Source organism: Electrona antarctica (assembly GCF_951216825.1).
Source record: "Electrona antarctica genome assembly, chromosome: 14".
Lineage (NCBI taxonomy): Eukaryota > Metazoa > Chordata > Actinopteri > Myctophiformes > Myctophidae > Electrona > Electrona antarctica.
This window is the reverse complement of record NC_136795.1, coordinates 35,769,383-35,790,872: the sequence shown is the minus strand read 5'-3', so window position 1 is coordinate 35,790,872 and position 21,490 is coordinate 35,769,383. Positions and strand designations below refer to the sequence as shown.

Genomic DNA, 21,490 nt, shown 5'->3' with positions numbered 1-21,490 from the left:
TCTTTACTTGCCAAAATCTGCCATTGACCCCCATTCTGAAGTAGCATGCCAAAGTTTGTGCTATTGCCATTGGGAATGCATTGGGCCGTTTAACTTAAATAACTCAGAACTACAAAACATTTCAAAGTAAAAAGTTCCAGCATGTGTCTCCACAGAAAGCTGAATTATAAAAAGTGTGAATGGAGTTTCTAGGTGAAAGTGCTTTTTTGACGTGCCAATATATGCCATTGAGCCCCATTGTAAATGTCTCAAATTTGAAAGCACTATATTTCTAAAACGATGAAACATTTCAAAGATTCCTTTTCAGGCAAACATGTCCACCGTAAGATGAACCTAAATAGGTTTAAATGGGGTTTCTAGGTGTAAGTATGTAGGACTAGTAGCATGCCAAAGTTTGTGCTATTGCCATTGGGAATGCATTGGGCGTTTAAGTTCAATAACTCAGCAACTACAAAACATTTCAAATTAAAAAGTTCCAGCATGTGTCTCCACAGTAAGCTGCATTATAAAAAGTGTGAATGGCGTTTCTAGGTGAAAGTGACTTTTTGATGTGCCATAGCCTGCCATTGAGCCCCATTATACATTTCTCAAATTTGAAAGCACTATAGGCCTATTTCTAAAACTATGAAACATTTCAAAGATTCCTTTTCAGGCAAACATGTCCAACGTAAGATTGAACACAAGATACACGGATTGTGTTCACTAAGCTGAATTACCTACTCAGTTACTGTACTTACAAGTACATTTAAAAGCAAGTACTTTTTTACTCTTAACATTTTGACTGAGCTACTTTTACTTGCAGTGGAGTAAATTTTACCATGTCGTATTTGTACTCTTACTGGAATCGAGGAATACGAGACGGCTCGCCCCTTTGCCAAGTCGCCCCAAGCGTGAAGATCGGTCGCCCCAATGGGAAGATCGGTCGCCCCAAAGCCCGGAGAAGTCGCCCCCAAAAGTCCTGAGAAGTCGCCCCCAAAAGTCCGGACAGAGAGAGAGAGAGATTTTTACATGTAGCTGTTATGTCTCACTGACAGCTGTTTGATTGTAGCCTGGCTAATAAGCCAGACTAATATCACACAACACTGTCGCGGTATATCAGTCTGGGCTGGCTCCACTTGGATTTCATTTCCCGGGGAACATTTTCTCTTTGACGCAATTGGTCAGAGCTACTGTCAGTCAAAGGTCTCAAGCATTGAACGTCACTGTACCAAAGTATATTGCATACCGTGTCCCGATTGGTCCGACCTGTTCTCTGCTGTAGGAAAGAGGCGTGCTACTGAGCCTCGCCAGACCGTAATCCGCTGGTAGGCAACTTTTTTTTGCCAACGGCTGATTCGGTCTGGTTTATTAACCAGGCTAGTTTGATTGTGCTGCGCTTGTTGCATATTCCTGTGTTGCCTTTGTGATGATTGGGGGGATTATCTGGGATCGACTACTTCAGTCTTGACATACAACATGATGTGTGATGATGTTGCTTTGCCGTAGTTTTGAAAGTAAAAAGTAAAAAGTAAGCTGTGTCATGGTCCACTGATTCACAATAGTAGCCTACTTTGGTGCAGTCCAGGATCACTGGAACTATCTAGAAGATAGGATATGCCTCAGCCTAAAATCTTCATGATTTGAGTCATTTTCAAAAATCCACCTTGGTGGCACTGTAACTGGCCAATGTGAAAAGGGTGGGATATATTCCTCAGCCTAGTATGAAAGTCTGTGAAAGATTCCACGTAAATTGCATGCTGCCTTCATGATTTGAGTCATTTTCAAAAATCCACCTGTTGTTGGCGCTGTAAGTGTGTGAAAGATTTCACAGACTCCAGGTCCCCAGCTAAATCTTTAACTCGAACAAGTACTGTACTTTTAGGCAGACATAGAACAGTACAACAATAGTACAACAACAACTAATTTCAGTAATGGAGGAATGGAACACCTTTCCAGAATGGAATTTCAAGTAGGCCTACTGTACTTTTAGGCAGACATAGCAGAATAGTACAACAACAACAACAACAACAACAACAACTAATTTCAGTAACAATGGAGCACCTTTCCAGAATGGAATTTCCAGAACAATGGAGGGGGTGAGCCATTCATTATCCATGCATCATTTTCATTTGACCAACAACAACAACAACAAACGTAATGTTCTCCTTTGACATTGATTCTAAATGTTCTAATATGAGAAATAAGGTAAAATAAACATGAAATAAACATGGGGCGAGATATCCGTGCTTTGGGGCGAGATATCCACGCTGTGGGGCGAGATACCCACGCTTTGGGGGCGAGCTATCCACGGCTTGGGGCGAGCCATCTTCACTTTTCGAAATTCCGGTGCGAGCTGTCTTCACTTTTCGCGGGGGCGAGTTGGCAAAGGGGCGAGATAACCTGTTATCGAATCGGGTACTCTGTCCACCTCTGTAACCGCTATCTTCTGGTTCTCAATAATGCACAGTACACAGTCACAGTCTGGGTTCAGTGCTTTTACTAGCAACCACCTGAGTAAAAGACAGTTGTCAGAGACAGACAGGTCAGGACAGACTAACAGTATTGTTTTCTCCAGCTTCTCCTGTCTCTTCAAAGCCCAGCAAACAATGAAGAGACCAACATGTGTATTGTGTAGGCCTCCCATGACCACACGGTGTCACTGTTTACTCTTTTGGGTGTACATAGTGGAAAACATAGGAAACTATTTTGGCTAACTTTATTTGAAAGCATTGCATATTATTTACACATCTGTAACTGTTACACATACATGCCATTTTGGAAATAATTTGGGCCCCTTCCCTACTTCCTTCACAGGTCAGGTGTTACCGTATAGATACTAATGAAGGCTCTGTTCCATTCTGCTCAAACAGAGCCAGGGTGCTGCGTGTTGGCTCACAGGAAACACTATACACCATGGGTCTCAAATAAAGTGTAATTGAGTTCCAAATGGCCCAGTACGGGTGTGTAACTTCGAGTGTACAAATTTGGAACAGAGCCTTAAATGGAACAGAGCCTTAATTATGTCCATATCAACATAAATGTCCAGCAGAGATTCTATAGTGTCTAGTGTCAGAAGGTTAGCCAATGGAATACAATGAACCACCCTACTGTCTGTACCAAGTACTAAGTAGACCACTGGACCTTGCATATGTTACTTTAAACAGAGCTGCTACCTTTAAACAGATCTTAAATCTGAGTCTTTGTCTTTCTGTATACTATTTAAATAGTGCTGACATTTGTCCAAAAGTGACTGCAAATAATGTTTCAAAAAAGCTTTATACCCTGTTATAAGTTATAACACGATGCAATGTGACTCTGATAGCTCTGTTTGCAAAATGCTGTACCCCCTCCAACTGTACTTTCCCCATTTTGAACTGTTTTTATTGTATTGTGAGTTTGTGACACTTCTTTGGCAATGTAAATGTTTACTTTGTTTTCTCATGCCAATAAAGCTCCTCTGAATTGAATTGTCTCCAACTCTCTCTGGTCTGGAAGACGTTGCACGGTTGTTTTATAGCACCACTCCGTTTATTTCACACCACGATGAAAAACAACCATAGAGCTAAACGCTAACGACCCCCGGCTCCCCAGCTGCATCTTTTTGAGTTTTGACATTGACCAGAGTCATAAGTAGGCTAAGGGCCAGAGCCGGACTTACCGTTGGGCTAGGGTGGGCTGCAGCCCGAGGGCCCCCGACTAGGGGGGCCCCCAAAAAAATTGAATTATAAAATTGTACTGAAATCCAATTCAAGTGAAATGTGTGTATAGTTATTGTATTTAGTTGTATTATGGTTAATCTTGAGCCCCAATCCCCCGCCGGCGGGGGCAGAGGCTGCCCACCTCATGAACAGCTCTCAGCGGGTAAATGGGGCTGGTCAAGGTCTTAGGTTCCAACTCCGATATTTTCCCTCCTGGACCACCCTGGGGTTTAAGAGGTTGAGAGCTTCTGCCTGCCTGCCTCTCTTTTAGGGGCCTGGGTACCCCAAAATGTAGGCTCTGTAGAGCCTACAATGTGACGTCATTTGAGGTTCGGGGGGCGGGTACCGCCCTAAAGTCGGCTCTTCGGTGCTACTGAAAATCTCTGACGAGCCGAAATCATTTCGGCACTACAGCGCCGAAACAGCGGTAAAATAGGAGTATGAATCGGCCCTTAAGCCTGGGACCGAGGCTATCACTTAATGGGGCCAGGTATAGAGCGTCGCAGTCCTGCCCCCTCGAGAGACCCGGAAAAGAAATCCCCGTTAATTTTCCTCATAGACTTTTCAGAAAGTATTTATTTAAAGACGTTTACGCCACGGACAAAGCCAACTCTTGTCGTGACAAATCATGACAACAAACAACATTTTTTGGGCTGAACAAATAATTAGAAAGAAGAAGAAAACGGCAGATTACAACACTTTTTTTGTTGTTTTTCTTCTTTGTAATTATTTGTTTGGTCTGAAAGGGGTCATGACGACGCCAGGCCCAAGGCCAGGCCCAGGAAATAGTTCCCAATGCATTTTCCCCATAGACATTTCAAAACGTATTTATTTAAAGACCTTTTAAGCGTCGTACGAAGCCAACTCGAGTCGTGACAAATCATGACAACAAACACAATATTTTGGACCAAACAAATAATTACAAAGAAGAAAAACAACAAGTGTTGTAACCTGCCGTTTTTTTCTACTTTCTAATTCTTTGTTTGGCCCAAAACATTGTGTTTATTGTCATGATTTGTCACGACAAGAGTTGGCTTTGTCCGCGGCGTAAACGTCTTTAAATAAATACTTTCTGAAAAGTCTATAGGCCCAATCCCAATTGCCTCCCTCAAGCCCTGAGCCCTGAACCCTCATTGACTTTAGTGACGTCAGCTGTAAGTGCTTGAGGGTGAGAGGCTGCAAGGGCTCCAAATTGTTTTTGAAGATATGAGTCTGCCATTCATGACACTTTGCATCACTTTATACAAACTGTCCTTATTCACAGCCAGTGCCTACATGCTTGGCCTTTTATACATGTCTATTTTAGTATCTAAGCTGATTGTTTTATTATTAGTTTCATAAATACACTTTCCTGTGTGATAGGGGTTGTAATATTCATATAGCCTATAATAATATTCATTATAAATTGCATTTCCATATTCTTTTACTTTGCTCATTAGTCATTTCTCATCATGTTTCCCTTATTATTATTGTTATTAAATAACAGTGAGAAAGCACTATTGTGTTTGTTGACATTCTAACCGTGATACATAACTAATTTGCATACTTAAATGATTGACGTTCAGAGGATCCCCCTCATTCCCCTGGTAACGCTATGAACTGTGGATAATTTCTTTGCCAAAGTCAGCATCGATGCTGACTTTGGCAAAGGGCACATAAAGGGGCGGGGCTGAGCCCTCACTGACTTACCGATTTCAAATGGGACATCCCTCAAGCCCTCGCAGACTTCACATGAACGCGCAGCTAAATCAGTGAGGGCTCATTGAGTCCGCAAGTAGCCTCGGTCCCAGGCTCACTTAACTGCGAAAAGAAGAGCCTGGTCACAACGTAAGGCAAAGAAGCTATCGGCGGACGTATCCTCCGGAACATCCATCAGATGTATTTCCCCCGGATACGATATTTTCCCGACCAATCACAACACTTGTTTCATTCGCGGAGAATGTGAACTGATTTGTAAAGCATCAACGTCATTTCCTTGTTTCGGTGGGGACTAGTAAACACAGCCGCACCGCGTGACGTAGTTATCTTACACGCAACACTTCCGCTGATAGTCTTTTCAGAGCCCTTTCTGAAACCAGTCCCTTGACTTGAAGTGCTCTCGGGAGGTTCCCTCGTCAGAAAGTGCCCCTCCAGCTGAATCAAGTTCCATTGATTAGGGTGCTGGGTATAAAAAACTGTTTGGAAATACACTCGCCCTCCTTGTGCAGAAACAGGAAACAGACACCATTCGTTGCCATGGTTACCATCACGCAATTGTGTTACCTGTTATTTTGTTTGTACAGTTATATTGCATACATGTGGATTTCATTAATATGGAAAAAGGAAATACAGCGTGTCAAAAATGACATGTCATATACATCCATGGTGTTTATAAATCATAAGTTGTTTTGTTTGTGTGGTTTCATAACTTTCATTTATCGTTTTTTTCACGGTGGGGTAAATAAAGAGCCCTTGTGAACATCAGTTGGAGTGTTGTCTATTCTGCATCAGATGAAGATTGTTTAGGAGGAGTTTATTTATCATTTATTTGTGGTGGTACTTACATTTGTAGGTCGCGTTTTCCATGCGGACAGAGAACAGGGCTGCACAAGGCAATCGAGTCTAGATCCATAGATATATATAAACTCTAGATAGCTCACCCGCGCTGTTGGCCAATGGAGAGCGACGTCGTTACGTGGCGGCCATCTTACCTCGGGACACATAACATTGTGTCTATGGGGCATGTACTCTTAAATGACCATAACTTGCTCAATTTTCAACCGATTTTCAAACGGTTTGGTTTGTTATAAACGTCAGAGACGTCCGCATACTTATATGATTTTATACGACGTTCATATCAAAAACATAAATTAAGCAGATAAGCGTCCTGAATCATAGCCACGTTGACAACGTTTGTAATAAACCAACCCGTTTGTAAATCCGTCAAGATTTGAGCGAGTTATGACTGTTTCTGTTTGAGCTGCCATTGAACATACTGTACTGTAGCCCCGAAGTAAGATGGCTGCCGGGTGAACGACGTCAGAAACTCCGCCTTGAGCCATCTAGTGTTTATATATATCTATGTCTAGATCGGCACAGACTCGCTCTTGAGGGCTTTATAAGCCACTTCCACTCAAGGCTGCTTGGTTTCGGACGACACTTAATATGGCGCAGCCTCGCGTGAACGCGCATATCGAGGGCAAGTGTGTAGAGCGAGTGGCGAGGAGCTGGTTTCAGAAAGGGGGTCTTGCCCTGTCCGCAAGGGAGTGGATTGGGATTGGGCCATGAGGAAAATGAACGGGGATTTCTTTTCCGGGTCTCTCGAGGGGGCGGGACTGCGACTTTATTGAAAAGTGACAACCGGAAGTTTACGGAATGCATTGCAGTCTATGGGCTCGCGCGAGTACATGAACCACGTGACCAGGCTGTTTTCTGCATAGGTATATATTTCTGCCCCCGTAATGTCGCAATTCTGTCTTTATGGCTCTGACATTGACAACGAGCTTTGGCCAATCAGAGCCAGGCGGGGCGTTACCCGGGACGCTGAAAACACCCACTAGTGCTAAATAAATAGAAGTTGTAGCTGCTCTTCCACTCTCTTAAAAGTCTCCCATGTTGAGTTCCTCCACGAGAAGAGTCGGACGAGTCGACGCTCTATGTAAATGGTAATTTTTGCGTCTTCCCGTGTGCCTTTCAAAGCATTTTAATTATTTATGTGTTGAATTAATTATTCGTTTTAATGTTTATCCGAGCGTGTTGAGCTATGAGCAAGCTAATTTGATACTGGCCGGGTGAACAGCTGCATGGGCCTGGGCCTCAAAGCGTGGCGTCCACATGGTTCCAACGTGTCGTGTAGCTCACTCACGTTAGCCGAACATCTTCTGGGCGGATAAGAAAAACAGGATTCCCTCTAACTTTTAGTTACGGTGTAGCAACGCAACGGTAAAAACGCAGTCATTCGTTTCCCGTCTTCTGTGATGTTTAGCACTGGGCTCTGAATTTGTGCTGAATAAAGTGCACCTCTGGCCCGACAAGCTAGAGGCTGAGGAGATGCCGTCCAATTCAATTTCTCGGTCCATTTTGCATTTGCAATGTATTATGTATAGCCTATGATAAAAAACATATGTATTTTTTTTTCTTTCCAAGGCACCGAAGACACGATGAGGCTGGACGATGAGATTAGGTATGTTCAAATAACTGAATTGCAGAAGTTGCAATGACCGCTTTTATTTCTTTATGATTGCTAGGCTACTCTTGAAACCCCGCGATATTCACTCTCTTCCCTACCATGTGAATAAATAAGTAAGAATTGAGGCGTTCTCCTTTGATGTTTAGCACTGGGCTCTGAAATTACATGGCGATACATGTGCACCCTGGCTCTGACAGGCCAGGGTCTGAGGAGATGATGATGCCTTCATCAGTTTGTTTTCAGTTTTATTTGTTAATGTGCAGCCTAGTAGTAATGTCATGTTTCATCCCCACAGGCAAGGTGTGCTGCTTTAAAGCTGAATGTCATAACGGTAGGTAACGCATATCTGCAATTGCATTTAGGCTTGACGCATCAGTAGCAAGCAGAAAATGTTTCTTATGATGTATTGCACTGGGCTCTGATAATCAATGGTGAGACAAGTGCGGCTCTGCCCCTGACAAGGCAGAGTCTGAGGAGATATGTTAGAAATTGACTAAAATATAAAATGGATGGATCTGAGTGGGTTATGGTTCCTGATATTTCTTTTTTGTTGCACACAGATGGACCCTCGTCTGTTAACATTAATACAAAAGGTAAAGTGTCCCTGCTAGCCAAAGGCAGGACTACATGAAAGGACTTCAACCTTGGATTAACTGAACCAGTTTACTCCAGATTACATTAATATACACCCTCTAATCAAACATGTCTATTGAATTTTCAACATCATGTATTGTGATTCTTGCCTTGATACCAGCTAATGACACAGATCTCAAAGTTGTACTTGTTTTGCCATCACCTCTATATTAATTAAATGTGCTTTTTCATAGTATAATATAACCCTGGAGTATTATTGTAATGTGTTTGGGGGGGGGGGGGGGGGGGGGGGGTATTTTTTGTCAAAGTCACTAATGCAGTACAGAAGTGAATAAATCTTATAAAACGTTAACTTGTCTTTGGTCAAAGTCTAATGTAGCAGAGGTGAAAAGGTAACTTGTTTTGCTGCCAGACAGGTGTTATATTGTTTTCCTCCTTGCTCAGTGGTATGTTAATGGCATCTGTAGTGCAAAAATCAAGGTGGAAAATGGTAGTTGAAAAACATTTGAGGGATAAATGTTAAGTTAACTGTAGGCTTGCAGAAATGTAAAAAATATAATGTATCTATATGCGTGTCCATAAGAGAAACTCTATTGTAGTAAAAGTATTAATACCACAATGTAGAATTACTATCTTGGCAACCAGAATATCACTTTTCAGAAAAGTGATATTATTCTGGCCATGCAAGGCTAGTGTCACAGCACCCACTTGAGAAAGTAACCCTGCTTTATAGGAAGAACTGATTTAGAATGCTTCTACATTTTTATTGAAGTTGTATTTGTTGTGATATTCTCATCTGTAACTTGTACCTACTGCTCTGGTGGCACTGGCACCTGAATTTCCCCCCTTGGGATTAATAAAGGTATATATCTAGGTGTCTATATATATTTTAAAGGATTTTCCATACAATATACGTTTAAACTAATCTCATGAATTAAGAAGGCACGTGTGCACGGACGGTGTCACTGTTTGACAGCCGACTGGGATCCATTCACTCGGCATGAAGATCCGCTCTGGCTTTATAGCAGAATCTGAACCAGTGTCTACTGTGTGTGGATGCAAGGCAGGCCAGATCCAGTATAGTACAGGAAATCTATGGAAAATACAGGATCAACCTCTAACTAATTGCAAAAAAAACAAACTCAGCTGATTTTGCATCTTCAATATATCCTGAATAACAGAAAGAAAGTTGCCTGGAATTGTCTGAGGGGAAAGTGTTGAAAATAGCCTGTACAATGTGGCCACCATTGACATCCTATTATAAGGTAATATTTTCTAAATGTCCTTATGCTTTAAGTAGCATGTGACATATCAAACTAGGGGGTTTTCATGATAAAAACACTCATTGGGCTAAATTTGGCCATAGCAACTTGCCCAAATGTGCTGACCTCATTACATTTTGGCAAGTTGCTATGGCCAAATTTAGCCCAATGAGTGTTTTTATGCAAAACTAATGCTTGGAATGGCTTCAGCATCATGAAAACAACCTAGTTTGATATGTCACATGCTACTTAAAGCATAAGGAAATTTAGAAAATATTGCCTTATAATAGGATGTCAATGGTGGCCATACTGTACAGGCCATTTTCAACACTTTCCCCTCAGACAATTCCAGGCAACTTTCTTTCTGTTATTCAGGATATATTGAAGATGCAAAATCAGTTGAGTTTGGTTTTTTTGCAATTAGTTAGAGGTCAAATTACATTATTACTGGACTAGTAGGCAGGCTTTAGACCGGATGTGAACACACTGATCAAACATTTAGAACGTAGGAAACCTGGTTTGTGTTAAATTTAATGCAACAAATGAGACGAGGCCAATAACTCCAAACACTGTTTCTGTATCTTTATTATAATTCTAACAATTTATTATTCATCTCTTAAAACATTTGAAATTCATAGTTTATATGAATGAGTGTATATGTATATCACATATACATATATATTATGTAAGTTACATTTCTTCAGTTCATATTTTCTTTTCTTTTTTAAGATCTCTTAAAGGAAATGAGATGCTTTCTATACAGTCAGACCAATTCCTTCAGATCTTGATTTTCTCCTGATAGCTGTAATCACCCATCTTTACCAATAAAGTAATATAGATGCAGGGGGGAAAGAATCAGCAAATCAAGTTAATCTCTGTCCCCACATGGAAGTGTGGCTTTGGGTCAGGGTTTGGTGTATCATCTACGATACCAATGGTAGATGGTTTGAAGCCAGATTTGGCTTGTAAACCTTTAAAAAAAATAGTATAGTTTAAAATTAAGTGTTATAAGTTAATTTTGAAGAATGTAACAACTAAAAAGTCACAGTTTTGCTAAAGGAATATTACACAATGCATTTGTAATAAACGGCTATAAGCGTACTGCCACAGCTATTCTTAAGCGGCTGCAGAAGGCATATATTATACAAACGGGAAGATGCAAGTGATGATGTGCAAAAACAGTGGAAGTTCTAATACCGTCAGGTCCATAGAGTAGCGCAGAGGGTAATGTAGAGAATGGGCCAAACTGTATAGAAAGCAGATAAGTTAAATAACAAATACACCTTTTCATGTTAAACATTATTTGGAAGACAGAGATTCTTTAGAACTTTTGAGACTTCTTTTTTTTTTTTTTACATCTTAAACCATAATAAGGAGGCCCATTATTTTCATCGTCCTTATTGCTATATCACTTGGATTCATATACAGTACACATCCTCTCCCCTTGACCACCGGCATAGTAAAACTACAGAAACAAATCCTCATTTCCTTTGCTTTGAATTCATAGCGTGAGGAAAAATGGCACATAAAACCCACGTTCTATCCCCATGTGTACATTGAGGTTAGGTTAGGTAGGTTTAGTAGGAATTTAGGAAAGCAAATTTCCCCTCTCTACCCTGATATACAATATAATACACACCTATGTAGCATGAGAGGTGATGTGTTGTTGTCGGTAGAGGTCATGAGAGAGCCCTTATATTTGATCCCAGCAACAATGAAAAATATAATTATGCAGAATGACAAATGTAACAGGAAAACCCTAAGAATGAACGTTGAAATATTGCAATTCCAGACAGAACAAACAATGGACATCTCATATGGTATACAGTGATCAAGTAACAGTGGTGAAATGGCTTATGAAATAATCATTTGAAATAAATAAAGAGGGTGGGTAAACGAAGAGATGCATACTTGTTAGCATATGGGCATAATCCCTAGTACACTTGCTACATTTTCAACACCTGTGAAGTGGGTTGTTGTCAAAGCCATACAGCAGTGTTCAATCAATTCACAGTTTCACAAAATCACTTCTTTCCCCATTCTTTACCAGAGTCAGATCAAAGCGGCTACTAAGCATAAAAGAACAAGTCGCTCTAAAATGTGCTTCACATTTTATCTTATAGTCTACTATTCCTTTTCTTCCTATTTTCATTTTGTACATAGGAGCAATGTAAAAAAAAATACAGTGCATTGAATAATAGTTTTTATTTATTTATTTTCAAATCCGCCCCAAAATATCCATATACTACCACCATTCTGTACCTGTACATGATTATCTTGACTATAATTATTGTCAAGAGATACTGACTGACTGCACAAAAGCACCACAAAGGCGGAATGAGGGAAACCTTAGTTTGTGTCAGGAGCAATAATAACAGTAAGGACGATGATAGTAATGATAAATAGTAACGATAAATCTCTTCATATCAACATCAGTATTCCAGAACCATTTAAAGTTTAAAAATTGTTGTAAGAACAATCAGAGTATTAAAACTGATATATGTTTCTCTTTAATAACTCCCGCTGGGTGGCGATTCTTTTTGTCTTCCGGGGTCTGTGGAGACAGGGCATCTTTGTGTGTGTGTGTGTGTGTGTGTGTGTGTGTGTGGGGGGGGGGGGGGTATAGACTGTATGCATTTGTGTAGGAGTAGGGGGATTGGATGGGAAAGAGCGAGAATTGGCAGTTTTTCTCTTCCCCTCCCCTCTCCTTTCCAGCCTGTCTCCCTTGGACAGAACATCTGAGCGGTTCATACAGTGGCGGCGACACTGAAGAAGTCTTTCTTAAGAAATAGAATCTTCTGGGGAGAAGTTTCCTCAAGTCGTCACTCATCCCCTCAACAGCTCAGTGTCTTTTTTTTTATTATAAGTACATCTTGGATCCAAACATAGTAGTGAATATATAAGGTGTCCCATAAACCCTGACACAAATAGGTGTTTGTGCATGTGTAAATTGTGTAAAATTGTGTGTGTGTGTGTGTGTGTGTGTGTCAGTGTGTGTGTGTGTGTGTGTGTGTGTGTGTGTGTGTGTGTGTGTGTGTCCGTCCATGCAAGCTTATGTCTGTGAAACTTGTGTACCAGTCCATGTGTTTCATTTCTATGTTTATATGTATGTTGTTGGTCTGGGCACTTATTTTTGCTACAAATTTGTGATACAGTGACCAGTCTGTATATATGTCATTATAAGACTAAAGATGATAAAGAGCTATAGAGAAATATAATTATCCTGATCACAGGACCTTCAGTGAGCACGGAGCCCTGCCAGTGGTGAGGTAAACAGACGGCCAATCATACGCAGACACACGGCAAGCTTCCTTCGCCTTAACCAATCACACAATATCACAAGATCTGACCTGCCTGCAGATGGCCAGAAGACCGCTGTACAAGATGGCTTTTCTCAAAGTCAATAACACAGATGAGGTTGAAAGCAACAAGGAAGACACCTCTCTGTCTGTTTGCCTGTCTCTCTTTCTTTCATTCTACAATCAACACAAACTGCTCAGATGAAAAGCTAGCTTATTTTTGATTGTTCTTCTCAATTATTTGGTTACAAATGCATCATATATGTTGCCACAGCCGCTCTGTCTCTGTATACATTTGCCTATGAGGATCAGCAGGTGTTCGTGTTGCATGTTTTACTATGTGCGACACTCACGTGCACGCAGGTGTGTGTTTGTGTAGTGTAAGCGAGCCTTCAACCCGCACCGAAAAAACTGGAGTGTTCATTCAACTCTGAGTAAAAAAGTGGACTCTTAGAGTCAGTAAAATCCTCATTGTTAACCACTTGAAACCCAGCATCCCTATTCTGGGGGGGTGGGGGGATTCGCCAAAAATAGCCAATGAGATTTTTGTCAAAGAGATTTGGTGTAGATGGGGGAAAAAGCTCTCCATGTACAGTAGTAACTCAGGTCGAATTCACTAAGAATAGAGGGTTTAAGTGGTTCATTTAACCATTTGTAACAATTTGAGAGTGTAAAAATGCATTGAAATGCAACCTAAATTAATGGATCTGGTCAGTCCCATTGATTGCATTTGTAGTTGTACACTTTCTGAGTTAAATTAACAGTCTGGATTTGACTTTGCGGGGAGTGTCAGCTGGTGGCTTTATGGACCGTCAACCCTTTCTTCATCCCTGTGTTTCTCTCTCCCTTGTGACTCGTCTCCCTCTCTCTGTGAAATCTGGTCTCTCTCATTTGTTGAGTGAACCCACCATGGATAGCAGCAGTTGTGTCTTCTTCCCTCATTGATTCCAACCCCTCCTTTTCTCTCTCTCTCTCATTTATTCTCTCTCTCTCTCTCTCTCTCTCTCTCTCTCTCTCTATCTCCACTTGCAATCTCAGCTCCGACTCCCATCCTCCCTCCTCCTCTCAATCCGTCCATGTTCCCGAGGTGAGAGAACAGAAATGGGAAACGGGCTGCTGGACAGCCTGGGGATGAATCGAGAATGATTGAAAACACGTGTTACTTTTGACATTTGGCACTTTGTAGGTATGCAGAAATCTGAGTCATTCTTATTTTGACTCAAGTACGGTACTTTAATTTCTTTTCAAGGAATACGTCACCTTTGTTCAACCATATCTCCATATGTCCTCACTAATGCTCACTGTACATTTTCTGTACATTTTCTGTCTACTTGCTCTGTCTCAGAGGCTGGCTGCGAATGACCTGAAAATTCACTTGCCGATGGCATCATCAGTGAGGATTTCAAAGTACATAATTAATATCCCCTCCGATTTGCAGCTTTTGGTGTATGTGCACAAACTTTATGCACTGAGGACCAATTCCTGTTCTATTGCCAGTACCTTGGACAAGGGCAAGATATATACCTTGCATGAATGTCTTTTGTTGTGGGAGGAAACTGGAGTACCTGATGGAAACCCAACGCAAACACAGGCGAGAACATTTAGGGCTCCATTTTGGTCACCGCTAAACCCCTTAACCCCCTAACCGTCTTTGCCTTTTTTTTTTTTACTATTTTGAAAAACATTTTTGAATAGTTCAACTAGCCAATCTACATTGACACGTTGTGAGCACGCTGTGAGCTTGTAGACTGGCCATTTTAACTATTCTATATATTCAAATATTCTATATTATGCAAAATAGTAAAAAAAGGCAAAGAAGTTTAGGGATAAGGGGTTTAGCGGTGACGAAAATAGAGCCCTTAAACTCAACACAGAAAGGCCCCCCTGTTGGAGGCACCTCCATGCTGCGAGGCAACAGAGCTAACCACTACCCTAGGCTGTAGGGCATATGATGTCATCTGGAGTCATATATGGTGATATCGTTCAAAGAAGGTGAAGTGTTCCATTAAAGAAGCTTCTTTTGTAAAAGATCCAAGTTATTGTTGTTTTATTACAGTGGTTTTCAGTGGTCCTTGAGGGGGTTCCAGGTGGTCCCCAAAATGATGGAGAGTTGGTAACCAAATGGACCATTATACTGTAGGTCTTTAACTCTTTAAATCTTTAACTAATTAACTCATGGGTCCATTTGGTTTCATTTTACGCTCTCAAGAGTTACATTATTGTTAAACATCAGCATTACTTAATTTGAAAGAAGTCTACACAATTAGAGAATGAATAGAAGAATTGTTATTTTGATCAACGTTTGCCTGTTCTCTCTCCTAATGGTACCACATCAATACAACGTGGAATTGTGGACAGCATCTTATCCGACGATAACAAAACATTCTTTAGTTTTGGAATTGGGTCTGAGAGGCTAAATCTCATCAAATGGTGGTCTGTGACTCAAATGCAGAATACATAATGGCCCTTGTTATGAAAAGGGTTGAAAACCACTGTTTTATTAGAATGATTAGGCTTACTGTCCATAGTGATGAGAGAGGAACTCTTACCTGTCCAACACTCTCCTCAGGGCACGTTCAATATTCATCCGGTGTCCCACGCGCGTCACGCCTAAGTCCAGATAGTCCTCCTTGGTGAGAGAGGGCAGGTGTGTGCCGTCGATCTCGTTGTCCAGGAAACGCTCCCTGTGCTCCCCCAGGTTCAGGTAGGCCAGCCAATCAGCAACATCATACTTGGTCCAGTAGGGCAGAGGCTTGGAGGCGAAGGGCTTGGTGGGAGGGGGAGGTGGGAGATGGGGGTAGCTCAGGCAGGTGGGAGAAGGTAGAGGGTGCAGGGGTGGGGAGCCAGTCCCCGACAGGAAGTGGGTTGGAGAGAGAGAGCGAGAAACCACCAAGTTGGAGTTAGGGGGAGGAGGGGCACCGGATGGGGCGAAGAGGGGCGGGGAGGGGGAGAAGTAAGGGTCTCCGAGGGGGTGGCCGGGCGAGGGAGGCGTGACGGTGCCACAGCGGAGGTCGTAGAGGGCACTGTACAGGGGCGTGGTTGGCAGCAGGGGAAGGGAGGAAGGGCGCGGAGGGCCCACGTTGACCCTCTCCGCCGGGGAGATGAGCGGGCTAGGGGCTCGCCGGCGCTGGAGGTGGGACTCCGCCTTCCTGGAGTCTCGGCTTGGAATGAACTGGAACTCCAAGGCTTTGGTCCGGTAGACAGGTCTGTGTTTGGGCGAGGTGGGGTACGGGGCGTAGCCCGTGGGGGACAGTGGCGACTGTGAGCGCGGAGGCTGAGAGGCAAGCGGAGGCTGAGGGGATGGAGAGCGAGCCCAGCTCTGGTACTGGGAGGCCGCCGTGGGAGAAGGGGACAGCGCCGGCTGGGAGTGCGAGACAGGGGAGGGGGACTGGGAGCGTGCCGATGGAGGGCTCAAAGCCGAGGTGGAGTCTGCCGAAAACCTGCAGACGGGGAAAAAGATGAGAAAATGAACGACAGAGAACGCAAGAGAAATACAGTACATGCAGACCATAAACGTGGCAGAATAAAGCATTCTGCCACGTTTACCAGCTCTATCTGAAATATGACAATACCGCCAGTGAGAAAGCCTGTATAAATCAACATTCTTAAAAATGTACTAAGTAGAATTAAACATGGTTTCCTCCTCTCTCCTACTGTCATAAAACGGGGTGTAAATTCAAGTTGCTGTCGAACTTTTATGTTCCCCCTGACAGATAGTGAGATGAAGAGTGGGGAGTGGAAATGGTTCTATTACCTGTGTCTGCTTGGAGAAAGACAAGGGAGGAGAGGGAGAAAAGAGGAGAGGTTTACACAGTATAGACAGAGCACTTGCACAGCATACAATCACACAGAGCGCCATTATTCAAAGAAAACCTACCCCAGGGGTTCCCAAACTTACTGATGTCAAGAACCTTAAAATGGCCATACCCTCTGGTTGTGGCTTCCCATTATGAAATAGCTGATCACAAGTTCACCATGCATCATGATGCAATGCTTGTAGATCAATATTTTTTGCTAAAACAAACAAACACATTTTTTGACATAACAAAATTGCCAAAATAGAGACACCAGGATGAAAGTGGTTAAACTGCAATAATTGTATATCATATATACTATATATATATATATACACACACACACACACACACACACCGGATATATACTGTATATACACATACATATTATTATTACATACATACTACATATTTCTTTCTCGCCTTTCCACCACTTTGAAAACCTGTAACCTGCCACATCAATCCGAACACGAACAGAGGGTCCGCATTCCACAATTAACAGCAGAGTTGGAAGCAAATCTGTGTCGATGTGCACAGAACCATCACCATTATATCACATTCATACTACACAGCGGCCCCTTTCCCACCAGGGTTGAACCGCTTCTGTTCTTGTTCCCCCACCTACAATTTAACCAGAATGTTTCCACTGAGAACTAATTGGTTCAGAATTAGAACCCTATAAGTTGGTTCGGAACTAAAACCAAAAAATGGCCGCCGATTCCGTGAAATCTATAACAGAAGCTCTTTTGGCGGAAAAGGGGCCAGCAAGAAAGGCAAAAGCAAAGGTGACTCCTACCTGTGTCTGTTCAGTGGTTTCTGGCTGCTCCAGCTTCTTTGCTGCAGTTTGCTGTTCAGCTCATTAATGATGCTGGGCTTCATGCTGGAGGCCGGGGGGTAAATCTTCCGTCCCTCCAGGAATGGCCCTGCCTGACCCCCAACGTCCCCAGCCATCTGCCCATCGCCCCACAGGGGCTTCATCTCCGGGGTGCGGGGGCGATCAAAATATGGCGAGGTGGGACGCCCCAGATTCTGTGTGTCTCTCATCCCGTAGCCTTCCTGTACGCCGTCATCCTCCCCCTCGTCCACCTCCTCCTCCTCCGGCTCCTCCCTCCGTCGGTGAGAGTGGAAGGAAGCCGGGGCGGTGCTGGTCTGTCTGCGTAGATCTCCGGCGCGGCCGCCCTCCCTGAACCTGTTGGCTTTGGGGTAGGTCGAGGTCGCCGCCGTGGCGTTCTGCATTTCAAATGTTTGTCCATCTAGGTAGCTCATGTAAGAGTCCAGCAGATCACCTCCACCTCCTCTCTCCACCTCCCCAGTCCCACCTCCTCTCTCCCCTCTGTCCAGCCTGTCTCCCCGCCCCCCAGACCCGCTCAGACCCAGGATGCTGTCCAGGTGGTGGTCGCTGCTGCTGCGGCTGTCCAGCTCTTCGATCCCGGAGTCCACCACCGTCTCCAGGGACTCTCCTGACTTGGCGGCGGGTGGCGGGCGGTGCTCGGCCGCCCTGCGGCCTCCCGCTGTGGTTGCAGAGGAGGCAGCGTGCGCGCGCCCCGGCTGGTAGAGCTGGGCAGAGGTGCTTGTGGTGGTGGCAGCAGTGGTGACGGTCGCGGGGGCACAGCTAGCGGTCGTGGTATGGGAGGCGGTGCCCCTGAGAGGGGCTGAGGTGGCAGCAGTTGTGGAGGAAGTAGGGGTCTGGCCGCGGTAGGCCGGAGGTGGTGCAATAGCGTGGGGAGGGGGTGTCGGGGAGGAGCGCCCTGGGACGTGGGTACTGTTATAGAGGTGGTGGGGGTGGGACATGGAGAAGGGTCTGTGGTAGGAGCCAGGCGGAGGGGAAACCGATGGGAGAGGCGCGGCAGCGCCCGAGCTGGGCTGGAGGGTAGAAGGCGAAGGAGGGGGCAGAGGGTTGGGGGACGTCTGCGACGGGGAGTGGGACTGGGTTAGGTTGGCCACCTCGCTGTCATAAGAGGTGAGGCTGGAGGCCGTAGAGTCCCCCGCCTGTGGTGAGGGGAGAGGTGTGTGTGCCGGGAAGCAGCCGAATGTCTCCTTTTGAGAGGGCAGGGCCAGCGGAGGTGGCGGTGGTGGGGGAGGAGGCGGAGGTGGCTGCTGCTGCTGCTGGCGGGAGGTTGGCGGATAGTTGCTGCCGGCCGTCCCACGTTGAGAGTACCCCGACATGGCCCCGTTGCCCCTGTCAAAGCTATTGGCGAATTCTAAGGGAGGGGGGAGGGGATCCACAAAGGCAATCTCTTCATCGGCATCGATAGAGGGAGCAGGGGGAGGAAGGACCATCAGGGCTGGACCACCACTCCCCCCACTGCGTCCTGTCTGTTGAGCAGCGGTGGCCGTAGGGGAGGGAGGCGTGAGGGACAGGATGTAGGCACCAGCCTCGCTTTCCATCCTGAGGAAATTGGGTCTCCGGGGCTGCTGGGACTGAGACGCGCTTTCGGCAGCAGCCGCTACATTCCTCAAATACTCTTCCCTCTCCTTGTCCCTCCCCCTTTCCCTTGACAGATCCCTCACCCTTTCTATTTCCCTTGACAACTCCCTCTCCCTCGACAACTCCCTCTCCCTCGACCGCTCCCTCTCGCTTTCTCTCTCCCTTTCCCTCGACTGCTCCCTTTCCCTCGAAAGCTCCCTTTCCCTCGAAAGCTCTCTTTCCCTCGACATCTCCCTTTCCCTCGACCGATCCCTATCCCTTGACCTCTCCCGTTCCCGGTCTCTCTCCTTGTAGATGGGCTGGGACTGGTAGTGGTGCGTGTGGACAGTTTTGTCCTCGGAGAAGCGCACCCTCAGCCCCTCCCTGGCCCCTCCGCCCTCCCTCTCCCGTTCCCCTCCAGAACCGTCTTCGCCCCAGGCACTCCCGCCCCCCCGGAGGATCCTCGGTGAGGGTGGGCGGCCGACGCTGGGCGTGGTGGCAGCCAGAGAGGACGAGGTGACCAGGTAGGAAGAGCTGGAGGACTGGGCAGAGGATGCCACCGGCTGAGAGGTGACAGTAGATGAAGGAAACGCCCCCACACTGGACATCTGTCGGCCAAGGTGGTGCTCAGCCCCCCTCCTCAACCTGCCATCATCCTTTAGCGCACGCTCCCTGGCAGCCAGGGCCAAACCCAGAGGGGACGAGGGGTCCAACACTTTCCCCGTTAGTGGGTGGATGAAAGTGGTGGTGCTGGAGGATGGCTGCTGCTGACGGCTCACTGCTCCATAGAAGTCAGCGGGCACAGACTTGGGCTGATAGTCCAGGGCTGGAGACGCATACTCTGGGAGGCCAAAGGCTGGGGGCATGCTCCGAGTGTGGTGAATGAAGGTGTCACCGGAGAACATGCCCTCGTCGATGGACTTGGACGGCCGCAGTCGCGTGGCGGCGCTGTCGGACAGGGTGCTCAGCTGTGGCTGTGAGTACTGACTTCTCGTTAGGCCTCCCATGTCTCCCGGTCCACCGCTCATCCCCCCACCTCCCCCCGGACCCGCGTCTTCCTCGGCCGACATGAAAAAGGGGGCATTCTTTCTTCGTGCTTCGTGAAAGCGCTCCCTATCCCGGCGGGCCGCACCTACGATCGCTGCGCCAAACTGACTAGTAAAGTCCACGTTGTCCTGGGCTCGGATGGAAGGCAGCGATGGGGGTAAAGGGGCTGGAATAGAGGGCGGAGCAGGGGGCTGTGGAGCTGGTGTGGAAGGCGGAGGTCCGTGGGGGGTTTTGGAGGCTCCATCTGCCTCCCCCGGGGGAGGAGGTTCGGCCTCCACGCTGCTGCCCTGGCTGCTTCGCCCACTGCTGCTGGTGGAGGGGGCTTTGACAATGATGGTGGGAATGGGAATGGAGCTTTTCTCCACGGCCCCTTTGCTCCCCAGCGTCCCACGCAAATCCTCCACTTTGGACTGTTTCACCAGAGGAACCTTGGTTCTCCGGGGACCCCTGTGTTCTCCAGGCACCCCTGTGGCACTGCGCTCTGCTCGCTGGGGATGGCTCTGGGTAGTCTGTTGTTGCTGGGGGATAACTGTAGCGATGCTGGAAGGGGGGATAGCGGCGGTGCTGTAGCCTCTCCTCAGAACCGCCGCTTTCGCACCGCCACCTGCCCCGCCACCTGCCCCGCCACCTGCCCCCGCAGCAGCTCCAACAGGCACAGGCTCCGCCTGATAGGAAAGCTTCCGAGAAGCAGTCCTGCCCAGAGCTGAGTGGGCGGCAGCGTGTGCATAGGCTGGCGTGTGCTCCACCCCTCCACCTCCGGGGCCCGGAGGTGGAGGGGCCCTCTCCCTGCCCCCCTGGGTGAAGTGTACAGACTGGGAGTAGAGCTGGTAGTGTGCAGAGGTGGAAGTGGACTGGGACATGGCGACAGAAGGCTGCTGGGATGACTTCACGCGATAACCCAGTGGCGGGGCGGAGGAAAACGGAGGTTCCGGCGGGGCGGTGGTCGGGGGCGGGGGGATGTCCTCAGGACCTGGCACAGAGAGGCTGCGGGTAAACTTCATGGCCGGAGGATGCAGGAGAAAATGCTTCTCATCCTCAGCCGTCCCTGCAGTGCGTAGTTCACAAACAGCAAGAAAAACAGATAGTGGTGAGAGAGACAAATTCAGATTTAAATGAATGGGGAGAGAGGCTGAGAGATACAAAATGGCATATAGGTGGGAACAGAAGGGATAGATGGAGGAGAAGAGGGGAAGTGGTGTGGGGGACGGCATGTACTGGGTGCAGCGAGGAGGAAAATGGTTG

The 21,490-nt window shown here is 46.0% G+C and overlaps 1 protein-coding gene and 1 long non-coding RNA gene across 2 annotated transcripts in view; one reads left to right on the top strand and one right to left on the bottom strand.

The window, feature by feature from the left end:
• Nucleotides 1-7,145: 7,145 nt before the first annotated feature.
• Nucleotides 7,146-8,695, top strand: LOC306936130. Its single transcript, XR_013791466.1, has 4 exons — nt 7,146-7,321; nt 7,803-7,839; nt 8,141-8,176; nt 8,406-8,695. It is a non-coding gene; the product is annotated as an uncharacterized lncRNA (long non-coding RNA).
• A 5,339-nt stretch (nt 8,696-14,034) lies between these two features.
• The window catches only part of shank1 (SH3 and multiple ankyrin repeat domains 1), a gene marked incomplete at both ends in the record, with an annotated part of 62,504 nt that continues 55,048 nt past the window's right edge, over nt 14,035-21,490 (bottom strand). The window contains 3 exons of the mRNA XM_079520243.1: nt 14,035-14,125; nt 15,550-16,440; nt 17,591-21,293. Of these exons, the coding sequence (XP_079376369.1) occupies nt 14,035-14,125; nt 15,550-16,440; nt 17,591-21,293 (4,685 nt within the window). The remainder of the gene's footprint in view (nt 14,126-15,549; nt 16,441-17,590; nt 21,294-21,490) is intronic.